Here is a 24,061-nt window from a genome sequence, read left to right on the forward strand (position 1 = left end):
GAAGCTCAACACAGCGCGGAGGACGCCAGCACTCCCACGATCCCTCTTATACCTGGACGTGGAGGGGGCCCGGGACCCTGTCTAATGAGTAACCAAAGCCCCCTGTGGCAACCCCTCGTGTTTGAACAACCGAGAGTTCGGTTACTCCTCTTTGGCCCCACTACTCCACCCTGTTTCGTGCCGCGAGGCCTCCAGTAGAGCGGACCAGCCTGAGGGCAGCGGGCCTCGGTGTGGATCGGACCTCTCCGTACCACTTCACCAGCGGTTAGAGCACATGTTGCACCGCTGGCAAGATCATGTGTCTGCGTTGTCGCCACCCGCGGTGGCTGAAGCTGCACACACACAGAAGGCGGTGCCACACACGGCGGAGGAACGCGAGGCCGAAATACGCCCCGACAACGGCCCACAGCAGTGAACCGAACCCAACGTCAATCAGAGCCGCACACGGTTCACATCAGGGCTGGCCAGCGACTCTAGATGATCTTTTACCATCTTACGATGGCGCCGCACCAGGCCGGAGCTCAGACAGTCGTGTCGAGCTGCACAAGCTTTGCCGAACTAATCACAACAAGAATCAGCCTGAAACTTCTCACAAGTTCTGAAACATCTGAAGCAGCGTTATCTGAAAAGCAGTTCTGGGCTGATATGGTGTTCAGCACCACCAGACAGCTCAGTGTGAGGAACCCCGGCTGGGTTCTTGAACCCCAGCTGGGTATTTGAACCCCGGCTGGGTTCTTGAACATGGTGTTTTTGCATATGGAGGCAGAAACTGAGAGTTTTATATCGAAACTGTCTAAAGTTTAATATGATGATTATTATAATATTTTCCATGTCAGCTAGGACGAGTCCAAAACAGCCACTGAGCCACAGTGCAACATGCACTGAAGTATATTTAACACTTGATCTATATCTATCTATCTATCTATCTATCTATCTATCTATCTATCTATCTATCTATCTATCTATCTATCTATATATATATATATATATATATGTGTGTGTGTGTGTGTGTGTGTGTGTGTATATGTGTGTTTATATATATATATATATATATATATATGTGTGTGTGTGTGTGTGTGTGTATATATATGTATATATCTGTCTGCAGTGTGTCTTGTCTTCATGTAACGCTGATCCTAACCAGATCCACATTCTACATGCTTTACTGTCTGAGACCTACAGAGGTGACACTGTGGACTGTTTGCTTTCAGTGCAAAAGACATAATGTCTTCCTGCAAAACAAGACCAGCAAACCTTACTCAACTGTACGAACTGAAAAGTGCAAAGTGCAAATAATAATAATAATGATAATAAAAACCTCATTCTAACCCTAGGCCCAAGGAATGGGCCCGGCTATTATGTTGTATGATGGCATGAAGTTAAAGGAAATTTGTATAATGACGATAATAATTATAATGGTAATAATAATAACAGTAATAATAATAACAATAATTAATAATAATAACAATAATAATGATAATAATTAATAAAAATAATGATGATGATGATAATAATAATATTAATAATGACAATACTGTGTACAGAATTTGAAAGGTAAAACTTTATTAGCATGTGAACACAGAGGAGGCATGTGATTCTGTAAACGCTCCACAGGTCAGTACTTGAGCTTTGTCCTGGTTTGGGGGTGACTACTGGGGCCTTTAGGAACAGTATACAGACTTCACTCTGTCCATCACTACAGGGCAGGTTTGTCCTGGTTTGGGGGTGACTACTGGGGCCTTTAGGAACAGTATACAGACTTCACTCTGTCCATCACTACAGGGCAGGTTTGTCCTGGTTTGGGGGTGACTACTGGGGCCTTTAGGAACAGTATACAGACTTCACTCTGTCCATCACTACATGGCAGGTTTGTCCTGGTTTGGGGGTGACTACTGGGGCCTTTAGGAACAGTATACAGACTTCACTCTGTCCATCACTACAGGGCAGGTTTGTCCTGGTTTGGGGGTGACTACTGGGGCCTTTAGGAACAGTATACAGACTTCACTCTGTCCATCACTACAGTGCAGGTTTGTCCTGGTTTGGGGGTGACTACTGGGGCCTTTAGGTACAGCAGCATACAGACTTCACTCTGTCCATCACTACAGTGCAGGTTTGTCCTGGTTTGGGGGTGACTACTGGGGCCTTTAGGTACAGTATACAGACTACACTCTGTCCATCACTACAGGGCAGGTTTGTCCTGGTTTGGGGGTGACTACTGGGGCCTTTAGGAACAGTATACAGACTTCACTCTGTCCATCACTACAGGGCAGGTTTGTCCTGGTTTGGGGGTGACTACTGGGGCCTTTAGGAACAGTATACAGACTACACTCTGTCCATCACTACAGGGCAGGTTTGTCCTGGTTTGGGGGTGACTACTGGGGCCTTTAGGTACAGCAGCATACAGACTTCACTCTGTCCATCACTAAAGGGCAGGTTTGACATGACACATCTCACAAAAACACATTTTTTAATTCTAACTGGAAACTTGAACAATGCCAATTTGTGCCGTAACAAAGACTTTCTAACAACGGTTTAACTGGTGCTGATGTCACCTCATGACGCTGACCTTTAACCTCACAGTAAGTATGTCTTCCAGCAAGGACGGACCATCCACACACGGCTGTAAAGTGATATAACATCCTTCCAGGCAGCTTCACTGCACGACAGTTAAATGCACAAAGAGGGATTAGCAGAGTACAGGAACTATTAGTACTGTGTTGTGAGCCTTGTTGCAGACATCTTCTGCCTTGCTCAACAAACTTTAATCTGCACCTACATCCACCCACACACAACACACACCACCGCCTCATTTTCAAACCAATAACATTTCTATTTCCAATCTGACACAACTCACACCAAGAGGCACGCTGTTCCGCGGAGAAACACACTTCGGTCTCGGCGGGGCTATTTCTGGTGCCTTAATCCATCTGCACTGCATTCAGCGGCGGCTTATCCCCGCGCTTGTACACGCTCACGGTGACGTCGACCGTCTGAGAGCCGTACTTGTTACGCACGAAGATGCTGTAGTTACCGGAGTCCTGCATCGTGACGTTGTTGATAATCAGGCTTGTGGACTTGGGCTCCATGGTGATGCTGAACTGACTCTGGCTGCTGAGCTCTTTGTCGTTCCTGAGCCAGAAGGCCTCTGGGGCCGGATCGCCGTCCATGAAGCAAGTCAGACACAGAGACTGAGGAAATGAGACACATGTGTGACATGTTATGCCATGGCTGACTATAAATATATATCTATATATATCTATATATATCTATATATGCATATGCATATACATACATATACATACATATATATATATATATATATATATATATATATATATATATATATATATATATATATATATATATTACCCCACTCTTCTGAGCCGTCCCGGTCGCTGCTCCACCCCCTCTGCTGATCCGAGGAGGGCTGCAGACTACCACATGCCTCCTCCCATACATGTGGAGTCACCAGCCGCTTCTTTTCACCTGACAGTGAGGAGTTTCACCAGGGGGACGTAGCGTGTGGGAAGATCACGCTATTCCCCCCAGTTCCCCCTTCCTCCCCAAACAGGCACCCCGACCGACCAGAGGAGGTGCTATTGCAGCAACCAGGACACATACCCACATCCAGCTTCCCACCCCGCAGACACGGCCAATTGTGTCTGTAGGGATGCCCGACCAAGCCAGAGGTAATATGGGGATTCGAACCAGCGGTCCCTGTGTTGGTAGGCAACGGAATAGACGCCCACAAAATGGCGAATTTTGATTCTAAACAGGCAACTATAATGTCATAAATAACAGAAAACAGGTGCAGTAGTGGCGTTAATACATCTCTGGCAGTGTCGTACCTTGCCCTCCATGATGGCCACGACATCGGGGAGACCCTTCGTCACTCTGGCCCGATCTGAAAACAATTAAGGGAATATTTCATTTTCCACCGTCCACCTCGCTGGGACCATTCAATCAGTTTTAGTGGACTGAAATAGCCGAGGGATTAGCGCACGGCTTGCTACTCACTTTTTTCAGCAATCGCCACTTGCCTGAAAGACAGAAACAAGGGGTCAGAATCAGAATGACTACACTGTCAGCGGGACTATAATGGGTTATAATGGGTTATAATGGGTTAGCTGTATTCTTACAATAAAAGATGATTATAATGCCGAACGATTCCGGTTTGCAGGGAAATCTGACAAGTTACCTCTTAACCCCTTCATTGCTTCTTTTTTTTCTTTTTTGGATTTTTTTTCTCCCTTTTTCTCCCCGATCGTATCTGGCCAATGACCCCACCCTTCTGAGCCGTCCCGGTCTCTGCTCCACCCCCTCTGCTGATCCGGGGAGGGCTGCAGACTACCACATGCCTCCTCCCATACATGTGGAGTCACCAGCTGCTTCTTTTCACCTGACAGTGAGGAGTTTCACCAGGGGGGACGTAGCGCATGGGAGGATCATGCTATTCCCCCCAGTTCCCCCTACCCCCCTGAACAGGCACCCCGACTGACCAGAGGAGGCGCTAGTACAGCAACCAGGGGCCTCATGTATCAACCATTACTATGGGCAAATTTGTTCTTACACACCCATGGGATTTTTTAGCCCTCAAGATTGTCTGACAGTCAGCTGCAAAGCGTGATGGTTATTTGTAATTCCTTCCTCCTAACATCTCTTGCAACAAGCAGTCACTCAGGCCTGCAAAGACATCAGTGTTAGTCAATCGGTGTCTAAATTCAGGGGTTACCCAGGTTCTACACTGGTCTCTGAGACAAACTTCAGGGCTAAAAAATCCCATGGGTGTGTAAGAACACATTTACCCATAGTAACGACTGGTACACGAGGCCCCAGGACACATACCCACACATCCGGCTTCCCACCCGCAGCCACGGCCAATTGTGTCTGGAGGGACGCCCGACCAAGGCGAAGGTAACACAGGGATTTGAACCGGCAATCCCTGTGCTGGTAGGCAACGGAATAGACCACTACGCTACCCGGACGCCCAACCCCCTCATTGTTTCTGACTTAGTTTAGTGTCAGCCACAGCATGCTATGCGGGATGCACGGCACTTACTTCAGCCTCTGGTACTCCAGCAGGGCATCAGCAAAGGCTTAAGAAAAAGGGGAAAGACAAGAAGATGACACAAACTAAGCAGCTGGTTTTGTTGAGGGGAAGAAAATTTTTACTTTGCATGTTGCATTTCTCAAAATGAATTATTCATGTGAAACAACAGAGCAGTGAAATAAAAAAATAAGAGTTTACCCTGTTTTGAGCTTACCTGTTGGATTAGTTGACAGGGGACACATCTAACATTTCAGTTTGCCGTTCAACAAAATATTTTATTCATGTGAGACGATGAGAGCATGACAAAATGAAGTCTCCCTGGAAAATATCTCCGCTACATCCGAATAAACGTGGTGTTCTTTATATATATCACATCCTTAAAAAAGAAAAGAAAAGAAAAAAGCGCGCACTGGGGCGGTTTGCAGCTGAGTGTGAAATGGCCGGGATGAGAGTCAGCACCTCCAAGTCTGAGGCCATGGTTCTCTACTGGAAAATGGTGGATTGCTCCCTCCGGGTTGGGGATGAGCTGCTGCCTCAAGTGAAGGAGTTCAAGTATCTCGGGGTCTTGTTCATGAGTGAGGGTAGGATGGAGCGGGAGATTGACAGGTAGATTGGTGCAGCATCAGCAGTAATGTGGACGTTGTACCGGACTGTTGTGGTGAAGAGGGAGCTGAGCCGGAAGGTAAAGCTCTCAATTTACCAGTCAGTCTTCGTTCCAACCCTCACCTATGGTCATGAGCTTTGGGTAGTGACTGAAAGGGTGAATTTGCAGATACAAGCGGCTGAAATGAGTTTCCTCCGTAGGGTGTCTGGACTCAGCCTTAGAGATAGGGTGAGGAGCTCGGACATCCGGAGGGAGCTTGGAGTAGAGCCGCTGCTCCTTCACATCAAAAGGAGCCAGTTGAGGTGGTTCGGGCATCTGATCAGGATGCGTCCTGGACGCCTTCCTTTGGAGGTTTACTGGGCACGGCCAACTGGGAGGAGACCCCGGGGTAGACCCAGAACTCACTGGAGGGACTACATGTCCAATCTGGCCCGGGAATGGCTTGGGATCCCCCAGAAGGAGCTGGAGGGCGTTGCTGGGGAGAGGGACGTCTGGAGTGCCCTACTTAGCTTGCTGCCACTGCGACCCGACCCCGGAGAAGTGACTGAAGATGAATGAATGAAAAAAAAACAACAAAAAACAAACTCACCTTGGCCAGACAGATCGAGATGCCGTTTGTGTGTCTCCTGGCCATCGAACATTTCCAGAGTGTATTTGCCTTTGTCGTTCTCAGTTGGGTTAAAAATCTCGATCCAGACCTTCTGCATAGTGCTCCCAGGCTTGGTCCGAGCATCCTGGTCAATCCTCTTCTCCCTGCAAGCAGACAAACGAGGGGATGCAACATGCTGTCATGTGCTCTTGTAAATATACAATAAGCAGATGACAGGAAATAACCGTAATAACTGACACGATGAATACTTTTAGACAGAGATTAAGACACCCATGAGCAGTAATCAGAAGTGGACAATGTACTGAAAACTTCTTATTTAATCAGAAGTACTGCTACTTTACCTGAGTACAAGTATTAATAAAGTTACTCAGGTAAGAATAAATGAGTTTGTTACTGAAAAACGACTCGGGTGATTACTTTTTACTGGCTATCTACAAACACACACAGCCGCTGTAGCTCTAACAATATGGAAATATCAGGGTCCGCGGTGGCGTAGCGGTCTAAGCGTCGGCTTGGTGTCGATGCAGTTGCCCACTGGGGACTGGGGTTCGCGCCCCGGTCTCGTCAGATCCGACTATGGCCGGACTCGGTGAAGCAGCAATCATTGGCAACGCTGTCTTCGGGAGGGGGGCGGAGTCGGCTTGTGTTCGTCATGTGAATGCGTCTCTGTGTGTGTCGGAAAAACAGTGGTTCGGCTTGGATTCGCCTTGTCACGAAAGTGGGGAGGCGCTTTCCTTCGAGACTGCCGGCCGGAGAGATGCAGTTGGCGAACGCATGCAATACGAGGGTGGGTGTTTGAATTAAAATAGGGATCAATTGGCCACTAAATTGGGAGAAAAAAGGGGAAAATCAGAAATAAATTTAAAAAAAAAAAACAATATGGAAATATTCTTTAGTTGACATCGCCCACATCATACGAAACAACCCAGAAAAACACACTGCATACACAAACAAAACTTATTCTGCCCATGTAAATCTCCAAAAAAACCCAATACTGCCAACACTTAGGATTTACTGAAACAGTTCTCCATGAAGCCATTTAAAAAAAAAAATATATATATATATATATATATATATATGTTACAGTTTTTAAAATAAAAATAGAAAAGTCGAATACTTCATTAAAAATCAACTCAAAGTACTAACATTTACTCAAAAAAGTACCATTACGGGGAAAAATGTACTCAAGTACTGCAACGAGAGCAGTTGTAATTCTTTAATTTTCTCGGACAGTAACATAAACAGTAAAATGTTTGTGTCTGTTACGTGCTATGTTTTCTAACCCACACATACAAAGATGTTTAAATACCTTTATTCACTGAGAAGTTAACACTAAATGAAAATAAAACAACATTTATGGTGTTCGGTGGTTTTAGGGTTAATTGTGAAATAAAAGTGAAGTTAAATGGAGTTGAGGTTGAAAGAGTATTTGAAACAAAATTCTTGGGATTGATTACAGATCATAAACTCTGTTGGAAGCATATATTAAATGTAAATTATCTACATCTATTGCTGTTCTTTACAAAACAAGGGATGTGCTGATCGTAAATATGTGTGTATATTGTGTTGTTCATTGATAAAGCCATATCTCTCATACTGTGTTGAGGCTTGGGGAAATGCTTATAAAACATATATAGACCCTATAATGAAACATCAGAAAAGAGCTATTAGAATAATAAATAAAGCTTGTTACCGTGAATCTACTAATCCCTTATTTCTATGCTCCTGCACCTTAAAATTCTTAGATATGGTATATACTATAAAAACATTGGAAATACTTTTTCGAGCTAGAAGTAAAAGCCGTCCTGTTTGTGTCCAACAACTTTTTAAACTGAGAGAAGGAAACCGTCATTTAAGAGGGCTGTGTGTTTTTGAAACATGTAAAGTGAGAAGCAGTGTAAAATACAGATGTGTGTCAGTTTTGGGGGTCAAGTTATGGAGTGGTCTTCATGATGAGTTGAAATTGTGTAGCTTGCTGTTGAGTTTCAGAAAATCAGTAAAATGTAAAATAATTAAGGATTACAACTTAGTATAAATTTTTTTCCCTTTCTTTTGTAACTCTGATATCCTAGGTTAACTTTAAGGCTGTATAGGACAGGCAACAATAAGACTTGGGCTTCAGCCTCTTCCTTTTTCGGTCATTGATCGATGGAGTTTTGTTGTGTGAAATGGACTGATGTAAACATGTACGGTGATGTTTTTCTGTTTTTTCTGTCTGTCGCATATGAACACAAATGTATGACCCAACTAAATCATTCATTCATTCATTCCCTGATCCAGGAGCCGAAGCGAGTACTTGTCAACTCTGGTCCTCCAAATTGCCATCACTGCTGGTTTTCTATTCTGCCAAGTACACAGCCCATGTGTAGTAAATTAACTAAATGGCAGGATAAAAACCAACATTACTGGCTGGTGGTACTAACGACCAGAGGTGAAAACCACTGACCTGATTTTTTAATCATGCTATCTCTAAGCTGGCCAGCAGGTGGCGGTAGAGGTCCAACCTAAGAAACTGGCTGAGTTCATGCTTCTAAATCGTCCAATAACCTGATTGGATGGACAGGCGTTCGTTTAGAAATAATAATAGTGTGTGCAGGGGGCTGTAGGAGCTTGAATGGAGTCAGCAGCACATATAATCCACCTAGCGTAGCACTGGTGGCATGTAAGAGCCATAAACCACAAGATGAAAATGGAAATACTAACTCTGACCGGGACCACATCTGTGTGCGGCGAGTTCATTATGGAGAAGGTCATTTATAATCTAAGACCTCTGAGAGACAGTTTTGTTGAAAACTGGGGAAGATGGACTTTTTTGTCACAGCTTCAAGACCAGACCTCATGTGAACTAGTACATAAGAAGCAAAATACCTTTTATTGTGACTGACAATGTCCCATGTCTTATTTCACGTTTACTTATTTGATTTTATTCTTGTTACAAAGTGTTTTCACTGAATAATTACCTGTTAAAATAGCTTTCTATTTCAAAATTAATAGAAAGAAATTAAAAAAAATCTAAACTGGCAAAATGTTCTGGCTACATTTCAGTTGCTCGAAGACCTACAGGAGGAAATCTGCTGATGCTGACGTCAGCAGGTCTACCACAGATGTTGGCTGATGCTGACGTCAGCAGGTCTACCACAGATGTTGGCTGATGCTGACGTCAGCGGGTCTACCAGAAATGTTGGCTGTGACTGATCGTGGTTCGAGAATTACTGGTCCCCAGGGGGGCGGGGGGGCAAGAGTTGTGCTTTTTTTTTGCTGGTCCAGATTTTCTGGCAAGGTGGAGAATTCCAACTTCAAGTGCGGTGCGAGCGTCCTCCTTCAGCTTTCCCTGACTGAATGCACCTTAAAAAGAGGCGGAGAAACTGAACTTCTCTGTTGGTTATTAATAAGTGCTGCTCTGCAGACTGACCATCCTGCAGCAGATGAAAACGGGCTCTATAGAGCAGCGAACGCCGCCGGCATGACAGGGCCACGGATTCACACCTAGCAGTGTGACACTGCCTGCAGGAGTAGAAGCAATAGCATAGCATCATCAACAGTATTTAGAATAAAAACTCTTCAACAGTCTTCAGTTAGGGATAGGACGGAGGCGTCAGTCTATGCCCACCCACCATCAACAGAAGTTTTCTCAATCGCCGTCATTTCCCTGAAACTTTTGACCTTCACCCTCCGGTGCGGGAAGATGGTGGCGCGGACTCGCGTTTGCAGCGGCCTCACCCAGTACCGATGATGCAGCGTCTCTGTCCACGTTCACGTCTAAGTTTGTGTCATCGTGTGGAGTTTTTACTTTGATCGTCGATTTGGCTCGGCTGGGAGAGCTGGCGTTGGACCGGCTGGGGGAGCTTGGTCTGCTGCGTCCTGTGGACCCGAGGAGGAAACACCGAGGGCGGTCTGACGGGACGTGGAAGCGGGGCAGGCTAAGCTAACTGCTAGCCCATGCAGACCGGCGGTTCCGACAGTCATCCTGGCCGGCGTTTGCTCTCTGGACGGTGGAGTGTTTGGACTGTGTTGCTCTGGGTGGACCGTGTTGAACTGCTGCACGGAGTACTGATATACTCCTGCTTCTTTCTAGAAGCAACTGTTTTGCCTTTTCAACATCACCTGCTGGCTCATACAGAGTCAGACTTGACTCACCATGTCCCCATAGTCTTGAGAAAAAGAAGAAACCATGACAGTCTTAGTCACATTTCTGCTCAGTAAATGGACCCCTCTAGCAAATGTGATTTTGTGCATCCTAACAGTTCTGTGTTTACATGTACTGTTCATGAGGGATGAGTGGGTCGATACCAAAGGACTGTGGTGAGCCGGCGTGGACGAATGAGTCGAGAGGCACATACACCGCACAACCCCAGGAGTGCTCTTTTACTTACACACAGATCAGAACTGACATTACAACCACCCCCCCCGCCCCACCCCAAGGAGACCACTGGAGTCGTCAATCCAAGTCACGGTCCTACAGTCAGCAAAAGGTCGTCTACCCAGTCCGAGTCGAACCCCCAAACAAACAACATGTCTTTCTGATGGTGTGGGAAACCGGAGCATCCGGAGAAAACCCACCACAGACACAGGGAGAACATGCAAACTCCACACAGAGGACGACCTGGGATGACCCCTAAGGTTGAACAACCCCGGGGTTCGAACCCAGGACCTTCTTGCTATGAGGCAACAGCGCTAACCACTGCGCCACCATGCCGCTGCAAATCTAGTGGGTCATATGTGATAATTGAGAAGGATTGTTTTTTGTATGAGTCTATACATTTATTTGTAGGAAAATCCTACTTGTTCTACTTTTTTGGAGTTTCCCCCCTTTTTCTCCCCAATTATACCTGGCCAATCACTCCACTCTTCCGAACCAACCCCATCTGCTCCACCCCCTCTCCTGATCCGGGGAGGGCTGCAGACTACCACATGCCTCCTCCCATACATGTGGAGTCACCAGCCGCTTCTTTTCACCTGACAGTGAGGAGTTTCACCAGGGGGACGTAGCACGTGGGAGGATCACGCTATTCCCCCCAGTTCCCCTTCCTCCCCAAACAGGCACCCCGACCGACCAGAGAAGGTGCTAGTGCAGCAACCAGGACACATACCCACATCCGGCCTCCCACCCGCGGACACGGCCAATTGTGTCTGTAGGGACGCCTGACCAAGCTGGAGGTAACAAGCGGATTCAAACCGGCGATCCGCATTGTTGGTAGGCAGTGGAATAGACCGCCACACTACCCGAACGCCCCCACAACCACCTTTTTAAAAGGCATGTGAAATTGACCAGGAGTTCACCTACATTTGGGGAAAATTGAAACAGCGTTGTGCGTGAGAACTTACTTGAAGTGCCAGCTGGTCTTCAAGTAGCTCAGATAGTATTTTAGGGAGCAATAGAGCTTGAAACCCTCTGAGGTACACTGAATTTTCACTGGGCCCGCTGACAAGGCTGGAGGTGTGAGAGAGAGGGGGGTGGGGTAAAGGGGTAAAAGGGCAGGAGCAGGCACAGTAGATTACTTCAGAGCAAAACACTTAACATCCTGTTCTGTTTGCATATTTTACAATAAGACATACTTTATAAAGTCTATAAGTGGTTACTAATTATTTTATTAACATTAACGACTCATTTCTTAATCGTTATTAATCAGTATTAAGATGTTATAAAGCCGAAGCATAAAAACACTTTATGGGTTGCCAGGTTCAGAGCTGATATTTTTATTTATATGAGCGTTCTCATAGACATTCTCCAGGAAACCATAGTCTCACTTGGCACCCAGACCTTCGACTATCGGCACAGTCTGGTACACACGTGTTACACAGCCGCCCGCTGACAGCAAAGGTGTTTTGACTGACATTCAAACCAACCTAACCGCCAACTATTTATCTGGCATGATGTTTAGCAGCAGTCAGTTCTGAAATGGTGCCTCCAGAAAAACAGACCCACGTGAAACTGGTCTTCACATACAATGGCTCAGTGGTCTCTGAGTGAAGTAGTGGTGTGAACTTCACCATCTCCTCAAACCAAGTCATTAAGAGCTTGGTCACAAACAAGCGTTGTTCTTACTGTTGCAAGAAGTTCTGTTTTGGTTGCAGCTCTGATTTTGTTGCAAGAAGTTTGTTTCCTGGCAGACTGATACTGAAGCAAAGATGTCATCTGGAAGTGCGTCAACACTCTTGTGACTGACATTGTGGCTAGCCAATAAGAGTGGAGCCCAGTGGCAGCTGGCCAGTACAAGGTGCTGGGGCGCCGCCCCCTTCAAACATCAAGAGATGAAATCTACTTAAACATGGTAAATATAAGTTAGGGGTATAATGCAAATAATGATGAAATAAAAGTGTGTTCAGTCTGTCAGCGCCTGTCAGCAGCATTAAATATTGGTTCAAATGGTATTTGGTTGGTTTCTGTCTGAATACATATACTTCCTGTGTGAATACATATACTTCCTGGGTGAGGGGCGCCGGCCAAACCATACCTTATGTAAGCCCTCAAACTTGTGGCGAGCAGGTGACCTGAGGCTGCTGTCTGATTGGTTTCTTCAGATTTTCCAGGGGGCGCAGTTCTGTGCACCCCAGACACTCCCATTTTTATTGGCAGTGAATTGGTGTTGTTTTAATGTTTATTGATCTAATGTGATTGGACAATTCTCGTGGCTGTCAATCATGTTCACACCCACCACCAAGCCCCGTCTCAACTGTCAATCATCCACCGTCTACCAACCCTGATAAAATCTATAGGCTACGTTGTCCTTCTTAATAACTCTGTGACTGCATGGACATTAAAGCAGCTGTCAGGTGTGCTGTGCCAAGCTAAATTGCGTCCCCCCCCCCCTAAAATTTTTAGCACCAGCCACCACTGGTGGAGCCTCCAGAATTTAGAGTCTCTGCAATTAAATGACTTTGTGGACCAAATCTCAAGTGTGGCCTCGCAAGTCCAGCCGAACCACTAACCACTAACCACTACCAACCCTTAACCCTAAACTGAACCACTACCAACCCTTAACCCTAAACTGAACCACTACCTAAACTGAACCACTACCAACCCTTAACCCTAAACTGAACCACTACCAACCCTTAACCCTAAACTGAACCACTACCAACCCTTAACCCTAAACTGAACCACTGCCAACCCTTAACCCTAAACTGAACCACTACCTAAACTGAACCACTACCAACCCTTAACCCTAAACTGAACCACTACCAACCCTTAACCCTAAACTGAACCACTACCTAAACTGAACCACTACCAACCCTTAACCCTAAACTGAACCACTACCTAAACTGAACCACTACCAACCCTTAACCCTAAACTGAACCACTACCTAAACTGAACCACTACCAACCCTTAACCCTAAACTGAACCACTACCTAAACTGAACCACTACCAACCCTTAACCCTAAACTGAACCACTACCTAAACTGAACCACTACCAACCCTTAACCCTAAACTGAACCACTACCAACCCTTAACCCTAAACTGAACCACTACCTAAACTGAACCACTACCAACCCTTAACCCTAAACTGAACCACTACCAACCCTTAACCTTAAACTGAACCACTACCAACCCTTAACCCTAAACTGAACCAAAGTAACTGGAGTTGCCGCTGCTATTGTAAGAAAACCGTCCTTTGCGAATGCATCGTTGACATTTTTAAGCTTTGTTAACCGTACGCCACTCACTCAGAAAGTGAATCGGCAGTCCTCACTGGTCACATGGTTTTTGACAGAATGTCTATGGAGATGCGCTCATATTGATAAAATGTGGATTCACAACCTGGCAACCAAAAAAGTCTTATTTATTAATGCGTTAACATCGTACTACTGATTTATAATGCAAAAAAAAGTTTATTAACATTAATAAAGCAATTAGTTATGGCTATTGTAAGGTGGTACCCATATTTGTCATCTTACCAGTGGGGAATGTTGTTTCAGCAGCTTTACTTTAGAGCTCATTACATTTAAATTGTTAAAACTACGCAGTTTAATTAATCATCACTGGTCTTAATTGTGTTATCTCCATCCCAGAACAGAAAGTCCCTAACGTGAAAAGACAGTCATTACCACATTTCACAACTGATACTCTCTAAATGAGGGTTTCCAATGTGATTAACTTACCACATTGTTTGCTCAAGTGCTGGAGGAGCCGCTCGTACTCTGCAAATAAAGAAAACAGTTTTATATTGGTTCTGGAGCACTCTGGATCATAATCCCAGGACGAGGCTGTGTGAAAGTATGCTAGGACACACGGAAAACCTTGGCTCTGTCATGAATGGAAAACTGACAGCAGCAGATAGGCGCTCAGGAAGTGGCGGGGGATTAGTGATGATGTTCATTTGTTTGGCTGCTGATGTGTTGAGTCTCACCTTGGTCCAGCAGCTCCAACGTGCTGACATCCTCTCCTCTCCCATCAGCCACCACCGCTTTGTACAAGCCGGCTTCTTTCTGTGTCACCTGGGGGAAGGCGAGCCATCATATTAAAACGAGATTTATTCAACTCTAGACAACACACACACACACACACACACTTGAATTAATTCCCTTTTTCACAACAACCAGACAACCCTGTGAGCTGAAATTGAAAACAGCAAAACACTGTGTGCTGCGCTTACATAGCAAAGCCTGAGTAGGCTCGATCCCACACATATCCGTGACACCAAAGTCATGTATTTGTCTTTCCTGCTCTCTCTTTCTCTCTGTATTTCACAGCATTTGTCTCAAAACAATGATTTGTAATCATCTGAGTTCTCCACCTCCTTGTCCCCTCTGCTGCCACCTCATAGCTTAAAAATATAGCGTGATGGTCTATTCCGTTGCCTACCAACATGGGGATCGCTGGTTCGAATCCCCGTGTTATCTCTGGCTTGGTCGGGCGTCCCTACAGACACAATTGGCCGTGTCTGTGGGTGGGAAGCCAGATGTGGGTATGTGTCCTGGTTGCTGCACCAGCGCCTCCTCTGGTCGGTCGAGGCGCCTGTTTGGGGGGGGGAGGAACTGGGGGGAGTAGCGTGATCCTCCCACATGCTACGTCCCCCTGGTGAAACTCCTCACTGTCAGGTGAAAAGAAGCAGCTGGTGACTCCACATGTATGGGACGAGGCATGTGGTAGTCTGCAGCCCTCCCCGGATCAGCAGAGGGGGTGGAGCAGCGACTGGGATGGCTCGGAAGAGTGGGGTAATTGGCCGGACACAATTGGGGAGAAAGAGGGGGAACCTCCCCAAAAATAAATAAATTATATATATATATATATATATATATATATATATATATAAATAGCAGAGAAAAATCACTATGCCTACCTGTGGGATAGTAAGTGTGCTGACTCCCGACGAACCGTCATACACGGCTTGCTTCACCTCCGTGCCCTCTTTAAACCATTTGAGAGTTGTGTCCTTGTTGACATTTGTCACCTGTACACAACAGGGACACATGGTTCACAACGACACATACCCAACACAGCACATACTGCAGAAAGGGATCATCAGAATTAGAATGACTAGCCACCCACCCATCCATTATCCAAGCCGCCCATCCGAATTTGGGTCGCGGGATGCTGGAGCCCATCCCAGCAGCCACTGGGCGGCAGGCGGGGAGACAACCCAGACTAATCGCCAAGTATTAAGGCTGAGTATTGGCAAGAATTTGGCGGTTCCATTTGTATCCCGATACAAGTGTAACGATTCAATATACTGTGATGTATTATGATACTACAAACACTGCAATGTAGTGCTGCAATGTTTTGTTGAAATTGTTCTTTAAAGAAAACACCCCAATTTGGATAAAATCAAAGTAATCAGAGCCATGGGTGGTATGGCTCTGGCAACATCTACTGTTGTTGTGATCATAGACGGGTGAATCAGTTCATCTGGGCATGACGTTTAATGAGAGAAACGTGTCATCATCATCTAAGTGGCCTCTTCAGTCTCACCTGACTGCAGGTGTCCCACCCTCATAAACAATACAGTGGCACAACGACCCAAACAAACGCTCGGCTTCATCCTTCAGATGAGACGTTAAACCGAGGTCCTGACTGACTCACTGTGGTCATTAAAGATGCCATGGCTCTTATCACAAAGAGTAGGGGGTCCCCCAGTGTCCTGGCAACATTCCCAATCTGGCTGTCTCCATCTGGCCACCTAATCACCCCCCCCGTGTAACTGGCTCAATGGTTCCTCCCTCTCCACCTCAAGCTGATGTGTGGTGAGCGTTTTGGAGCAAAATGGCTGCCGTGCATCACCTAGGTGGTGCTACACATTGGTGGTGGTTGAGGTGAGTTTCTCCCTTCAATGTGAAGCACTTTGGGTTTCTAGAAAAGCACCACATAAATGTAATGATGATGATGATGATTATTATGGGCTGCAGGGTGGCGCAGCGGTTAGCGCGGTTGCCTCACAGCAGGAAGGTCCTGGGTTCGAGCCCCGGGGTAGTCCAACCTTGGGGGTCGTCCCAGGTCATCCTCTGTGTGGAGTTTGCATGTTCTCCCCGTGTCTGTGTGGGTTTCCTCCGGGGGCTCCGGTTTCCTCCCACAGTCCAAACACGTGTAGGTCAGGTGAATCGGCTGTACTAAATTGCCCCTTGGTGTGTGTGTGTGTGTGTGTGTGTGTGTGTGTGTGTGTGTGTGTGTGTGTGAGTCCTGTGTGATGGCCTAGCGGCCTGTCCAGGGTGTCTCCTCCGCCTGCCGCCCAATGACTGCTGGGATAGGCTCCCGTGACCCTGAGAGCAGCATAAGCTGTTCGGATAATAGATGGATATTATTATTATTATCATACACAAGTTGCCATGCCGTATGAAACCAATCGTTGTGTAAACGTTGTGTCCAGATGAACTGATCCAATTTTCCGTGATTTCCTTACCTGGATTAACCTGGATTACTGAATCACAATCAGAAACACTTTATTTGTCGTTTCATTTCATGCACTTCTGCACATGAAATGAAATGAAACATCGTTTCACCCCCCCAGCCCACAGCAGTGCAACACAAAGACAAAAACACACATCCAAAAACCACAAGAACACGCATACCCAAACTAACACACATATCTAAAGTAAACAAAAAAAAACCCCACTGTCCAGGAGAACGACTGCCAGCCAGGATGACCGTCAGAACTGCCGGTTCCTCGGTTGAGCATGCATCAAAAAGATATTGTTGTTGTGGTTCTGTGCACCCGTTACAATAATGCCCCCTTTCCACTGCATGGTACTGGCTGGACTCAACTTTCCTCGCTGTTTCTGGTTTTCCATTGGACAAAAGTTAGGGATAGTACCTGGTACCTGTCGAGGTTCCAAGTGAGCTGAGCCGATACTAAAAGGTGACATGAAAATACCACTATAAATAAATAAAGATAGATGTACTATGTATAGTCATTTATATTTATTTAAATATAAATAAAATCTTAAAAAAAAACCTCGTCAACACGCCCACAAATGACCAGCGGGGCTTCCCCGTGAGGGGATACTATCTGCAGTGGAAAACTAAATCCCAAAAAGTAAAGCCAGTAGAGGCCAGCCAGCACCATGCAGTGGAAAAGGGGCATAAGGCACCTATCACCTAGTGGTCAGAGATGTAAACTGCAAAATGAAGTTGTGCTGCTGCCACGTATCTTTGTATGTAATGTGAACAACTGACGCACTGTTTGCGAAAATCAGTACAACAATATGAGGTTAGGGTTTAGTTTACTGATATTCTCTGACACTCCTACCACGTATGGAAAAGTCAGTGTGACAGTTGCAGCAGAGACACTGAAGAGTGCCTGGGCCTTTTGATAACAAGAACATAATCCCCTTTTAACTGGACAAAATTTACCCAACCCCACATTTGCTAACCTGCAGAGTTGTATTCAAGGGGTGGAGATTAGTAATATCTTATCTGGGAGGTACCTTGCACTTCACTATCAACTCACAGTCCTCGGTCACGATCCACGACAGGAACTCCAGGAAATGTGGTCCTTCGAAAACAAAGCAAATGATTAACCTGCGTGCACCTGGCCAAGGAAACAATGACCTTTCACCTCACACTCTCACTGAATGATGAATAAAAACCCGCTGCTCAACCAAGTATCATGAAACTGTGCAGTAACGCCTGCACATCTGGCATGTTCAATAGCACCTGTACATCTGGCATGTTCAATAGCACCTGTACATCTGGCATGTTCAATAGCACCTGTACATCTGGCATGTTCAATAGCACCTGTACATCTGGCATGTTCAATAGCACCTGTACATCTGGCATGTTCAATAGCACCTGTACATCTGGCATGTGCAGTAACACCTGTACATCTGGCATGTTCAATAGCACCTGCACATCTGGCATGTGCAGTAACACCTGTACATCTGGCATGTTCAATAACACCTGCACATCTGGCATGTTCAATAGCACCTTTACATCTGGCATGTGCAGTAACACCTGTACATCTGGCATGTGCAGTAACACCTGTACATCTGGCGTGTGCAGTAACACCTGTACATCTGGCGTGTGCAGTAACACATGCTGACTGCAGTTAGTGTGATACACAGACTATTTCTCTAGTGTACTACATATTACACTTGTTTTTACACTTATGCATACATTATCTATATGTTGATTGTGCTGCAAATGTGTGTCTATTTGTATTTTGACTATCTGACTATTTTATTTGTTTATTTGTTTATTTTGTACCACTGAGAAGTTGCACTTAATTTCGTTGTATAGCTGTGCGATGGCAAATAAAGGCATTCATTCATTTAAGTTGATAATAAATGTACTATCACACCCCGACACTTGGAACTCTTTGAATACAAGATGGCTGCCATTTGGGCGCCCGGGTAGTGTGACGGTCTATTCCGTTGCCTACCAACACAGGGATCGCCAGTTTGAATCCCTGTGTTACCTCTGGCTTGGTGGGGCGTCCCTACCGACACAATTGGCCATGTCTGCGGGTGGGAAGCCAGATGTGGGTATGTTTCCTGGTTGCTGCACTAGCGCCTCCTCTGGTCGGTTGGGGCGTCTGTTCGGGGGAGGAGGGGGAACTGGCGGGGAATAGCGTGATCCTCGCACGCGCTACGTCCCCCTGGCGAAACTCCTCACTGTCAGGTGAAAACAAGCCGCTGGTGACGCCACATGTATCGGAGGAGACGTGGTAGTCTGCAGCCCTCCCCGGATCAGCAGAGGGGGTGGAGCAGACACCGCAACGACTCGAAAGAGTGGGGGCAATTGGCCAAATACAATTGGGGAGAAAAATGGGGAGAGAGAAAAAAAAGAAAGAAGGTGGCAGCCATGTAATTCAACGTGCAGAACCAAAGCAAGCTGCAGCAGAGCGTGCTGAGACCATGAATATTACGTATTGTCATCTACCAACTGTGTCCTGTGAGGTTATGGTGCAGCAGCTCTTCTATCAAACAGGCCAATTGTGATACAGTAGATGAAATACAATGTGTGGACTCTAAAAAGCTAGTTGTGTACCAGAAGTAGGCTAACGGCAACAGATAAGACAAATCATGGACTTTGACTAGCTGGCGTGATGTGTGAAACTTTCCCCAAACAGTCACTGGGTCGTTGGCCTCAGGACACTAAAACCATGTTACGGGTTTATCACCAGTCCCCCCCCGAGCACTCCTGTGGGTACAAATGAATTTCAGTAACTCAGGAGACCAACTCCCTTTGTCCTCTTGATCATTTAGAGAGCGAGACAGACTCGAACAAAAGGAGGAGGTGTGTCCTAAATACCCAAAAGCAAGCTGGGAGAGATGAGAAAATAAGCAATGAATGCACGATCACACGCAAATTATAAGCCGGTCATGATGACCACCCATGGTCGTTTTAGGTAGATCTTATCATAACTTTTTTTGTGCAACTGATCTAAAACTCATTTTAAATGTAAATATATGTATTTTAATGTATGCAACAGTAGGAGAATTCAGGGAGCGGCAGGTCTGTATCTTTTTGTTCCACAAAGTTATTAAACTGAAAATCCAGAATGGTCATGATGGTGTCGTGGTCATTCTGGTGTTCGAGCTGCTGTGGCGGACAGAGAGAATGTTAAGTCATGGATCAAGTGTTTTCACTACAGGACACAGAGCTGTATGACACAGTCATCTCCAAGGTTCATGCCTTCCTGTTCACCAGCCTCATAGAACACAGTACAAAGTCACAGTCACTTCAGCAGGTACACTTGGCAGTATTTTTACAACAGAGGTCAGAGGGTTTGTTTGTTCCTGGTTCACCGAGGCCTCGGGATGAACACAGCGGAGTTGGACCTGGCACTGCTCGTCCAGCGGGGAGTCCCACACTGTGTGAACCTGCACACTGCTAACAGTCTGTTCTCTATGTGTCAGCATTGTATAGCTGTGCACGCTTGCAGCATGTGCACTTCCATGCATTTTAATGACCAAATATGATATATAAAATAAATATGATAAAATGTATGATATATAAAATAAACTTTAAACGGTTGACTGGTTGTGCTTGAAACCATTCAGTGTGACAAATATGCGAAAATAGAGGAAAAGAGGAAGTGTGTGTGTGTGTGTGTGTGTCAGTCCAGAAGATCACCCTCACCTTTCTTTCTTTGGTAGTCATGTCGGTTGGCATCAGCCAGGGCCAAAGCTTGCCTGAACTCTGCCAGAGAATCAAACAGCGTTAGAAAGACTGAAGGACACACGTGTCCATTACAAGTGTCCGTTACATGTGTCCGTTACATGTGTCCGTTACATGTGTCCGTTACATGTGTCCGTTACACGTGTCAATTACATGTGTCAATTACATGTGTCCATTGCATGTGTCCATTACATGTGTCTGCTACATGTGTCTATTACATGTGACCATGACACGCAGCAGAAACCAGCCAGCAACCTGCAACAGCAGCACTTTACTAACTGCTGACAGTCTGCTGGATATGAACTCTGAGATCGTCCTGTCTCTTTAATTTAATAAAGCAGGACTAATCCTGGTAATCACATTTAATTTTTAATGTCTAAAAACCTGAAGGATGATAAAACATTCAGTCTCATGTCAGAAAATATAATTTGTTCAACGCAGTCAGACTTTAAGGACAGGACTGATTCTAGGGTGCTCTTGGGAAAATGAGCCCAACCTGAGTTTATACAGCAATGGTTGTATCTGGGGACTTCCCAGGTTTTCTTCCCCATCACTGGCTGAACAGTCAAATGTCATACTCCAGGGGCACCCAGGTGGCATGGTGGTCTATTCCGTTGCTCACCAACAGGGGGATCGGTGGTTCGAATCCCTGTGTTACCTCCGGCTTGTTCGGGCATCCCTACAGACACAATTGGCCGTGTCTGTGGGTGGGAAGCCGGATGTGGGTATGTGTCCTGGTCGCTGCACTAGCGCCTCCCCTGGTTGGTTGGGGAGCCTGTTCGGGGGAGAGAGGGGACTGGGGGGAATAGCGTGATCCTGCCACATGCTACGTCCCCCTGGTGAAACTCCTTACTGTCAGGTGAAAAGAAGCGGCTGGCGACTCCACATGTATAGGAAGAGGCATGTGGTAGTCTGCAGCCCTCCCAGATCAGCAGCGGGGGTGGAGCAGCGACCGGGACGACTCGGAAGAGTGGGGTAATTGGCCGGATACAATTGGGGAGAAAAAAGGGGGAGGGGGAATCATATTCCAGGTGGTTTCCTTCTGTTCAGAAAGCCATAAGATGGCAGTACAGACAGTCAAACATTCCTTAAATGTTGTAAACGTCACATGGAGGTTGAAGCCAACATTGCAGCCATGTTGGGAATGAGAGAGGGACTCACTTTGATCTACGAAGACCAGAGTAAACTGGTTCTTGGCACGTCCATCCCTCAGCTGGGCGGTGTAGGAGCCCTCGTCTTCCAGAGACAGTCGATCAAACAGGATCTCAACCAGACCGCTGGCCTTGTCGAAGTTAATCTTACGGTGCTGCGAAAGAGCAAATGGGCATCACCTCCCGTATCTGCCAGCTCCCACACAAGCAAATGCACACCTGCTGTAGGCAAGCAAGCAGTAGCACACACACACACACAGAGTCATACATGTCATACATGCAGAAACTCCCTCTTTAGACATGCATGTGCAAAAAACACCAACACACACAGGGACAGACATGGAAGAAAATTTAAAAAAAATAAAATGTTTTTTTGGCTTTTTCCCTCTTTTTCCCCAATTGCATTTGACCAATTACCCTATTTTCCGAGCCATCCCGGTCGCTGCTCCACCCCCTCTGCTGGTCCAGGGAGGGCTGCACCCAGACAGCATCTGGATGTGGGCCACTTCAGGCAATGATGCAGCACTGATGGTCTTCTTCTGGCCCTGACAAAACGGATGTGAGCCTGAAGTGGCCCACATGTATAATAGCAAATATGGCCCAAATATGCCAAACCAAATGTCGGCCTTTTTTAGCAAAGCTGCGGTGCTCTGGGCAACATGTGATCTGGATGTGACCCTGAAGTGGCCCGTGTGGTAAATGGTGAATATGGCCCAAATATAACAAAACAAATATGGGCCACCTTTGGCAAATATGTGGCACATGCGGCATTGCTATGGCTTGGTTCTGGCCCAGATCTGGCAAACAGGAGCGGACCGCCCAAGTGCCATCATTCCACGCAGTATGTGGGCTGGATGAAAAGTGTCGGGTGTGGGACGGATTCGGGCCACAGCAATTTGGCTATCTGGGCAGACTACCATATGTCTCCTCCGATACACGTGGCGTTGCCAGCTGCTTCTTTTCACCTGACAGTGTGGAGTTTGGGGAGGGGTACGCCATTCCCCCCGAACAGGCGCCCTGACCAACCAGAGGAGGCAATAGTGCAGCGACCAGGACCACATCCAGCTTCCCATCCACAGACACAGCCAATTGTGTCTGTAGGGACGACAGACCAAGCCAGAGGTAACACGGGGATTCGAACCAGCGATCCCCATGTTTGTAGGCAACAGAATAGACTGCCACGCCCCCCGGACGCCCCCAAATTTTATTGTTTGACTCGCTGATATAATCATTGCATGCCTAAGCCTCGGTGCTGAGCATGGTTGGTGATGTATGGTGAGGCGAAGGACCCGAACAGCTTCTGAATCCCGAAAGCTCAGCTGTGTGTTTAGAAATATAACTACTGATGTGACACTGATAAAACAACCGCTGCCTTCGAGGGGGTCTCAGCATCAGCAGCGATCCCACCCACCCCAACCATGGGCTGTTCTCCCCCTTGCGCTCTGGGAGGCGCTACAGGAGCCTCAGAGCCCGCACTACCAGGCTCCAAAACAGCTTCTTTCCACAAGCTGTTGCCCACCTGAACCTGGCCACCCGCTGAATGTCTGCGGATGTTTTTAAATAGTTTGTACTCGTGCTCCTTTTTAACTTGTTTTTAGCTTTTGGTCTTCATGTGTGTATATCTTATACTGTGTTTGTTGTGTTTGTTGTGTTTGCTGTGTTTGTTGTGTTTGTTGTGTTTGCTGTGTTTGTCTTGCACTGTTTGGTGAAGCCACAGCCCTCATTTCATTCTTAACATGTGCCTCCTGCACATTGTTTTAATGACAATACACTGAACTGAACCGAATAAAGGAACACAACTGAGGAGATGGAAACGCAAACACAGTGATGAATGCAGAGCAACTGCTCTCTGCACCCACGTACTGGGTGAGTGTATACACACACACACACAGACACACATGCACGCTCACACACACACACACACACACAGAGGCTCAAAATGCTAGCTCTCAGAGTTGTGAAATCACAAACAACCTTGTGTAATGTTGGTTTTCTCCCCGTGGTCAAATGTGTACACGGTGCGATGACCCGCACAGACACGCTGGTTATTGTCTACCCAGTGTCACAACGTGTATCAGTATATTTTCACATTCAC

General features: G+C 46.3%; 1 protein-coding gene across 1 annotated transcript in view; it reads right to left on the minus strand.

Moving 5' to 3' along the window:
* Window positions 1-1,547: 1,547 nt before the first annotated feature.
* The window catches only part of myom3 (myomesin 3), a 57,282-nt gene continuing 34,768 nt past the window's right edge, over window positions 1,548-24,061 (minus strand). The window contains exons 12-23 of the mRNA XM_056286215.1: window positions 21,977-22,121; window positions 20,777-20,836; window positions 18,121-18,188; window positions 15,543-15,653; window positions 14,610-14,697; window positions 14,362-14,400; window positions 11,590-11,695; window positions 6,244-6,407; window positions 5,060-5,096; window positions 4,018-4,040; window positions 3,849-3,904; window positions 1,548-3,188 (exon numbers count right to left, since the gene is read on the minus strand). Of these exons, the coding sequence (XP_056142190.1) occupies window positions 2,919-3,188; window positions 3,849-3,904; window positions 4,018-4,040; window positions 5,060-5,096; window positions 6,244-6,407; window positions 11,590-11,695; window positions 14,362-14,400; window positions 14,610-14,697; window positions 15,543-15,653; window positions 18,121-18,188; window positions 20,777-20,836; window positions 21,977-22,121 (1,167 nt within the window). The 3' untranslated portion in view covers window positions 1,548-2,918. The remainder of the gene's footprint in view (window positions 3,189-3,848; window positions 3,905-4,017; window positions 4,041-5,059; window positions 5,097-6,243; window positions 6,408-11,589; window positions 11,696-14,361; window positions 14,401-14,609; window positions 14,698-15,542; window positions 15,654-18,120; window positions 18,189-20,776; window positions 20,837-21,976; window positions 22,122-24,061) is intronic.

Source organism: Lampris incognitus, chromosome 9, assembly GCF_029633865.1.
Source record: "Lampris incognitus isolate fLamInc1 chromosome 9, fLamInc1.hap2, whole genome shotgun sequence".
Classification (NCBI taxonomy): Eukaryota; Metazoa; Chordata; class Actinopteri; order Lampriformes; family Lampridae; genus Lampris; species Lampris incognitus.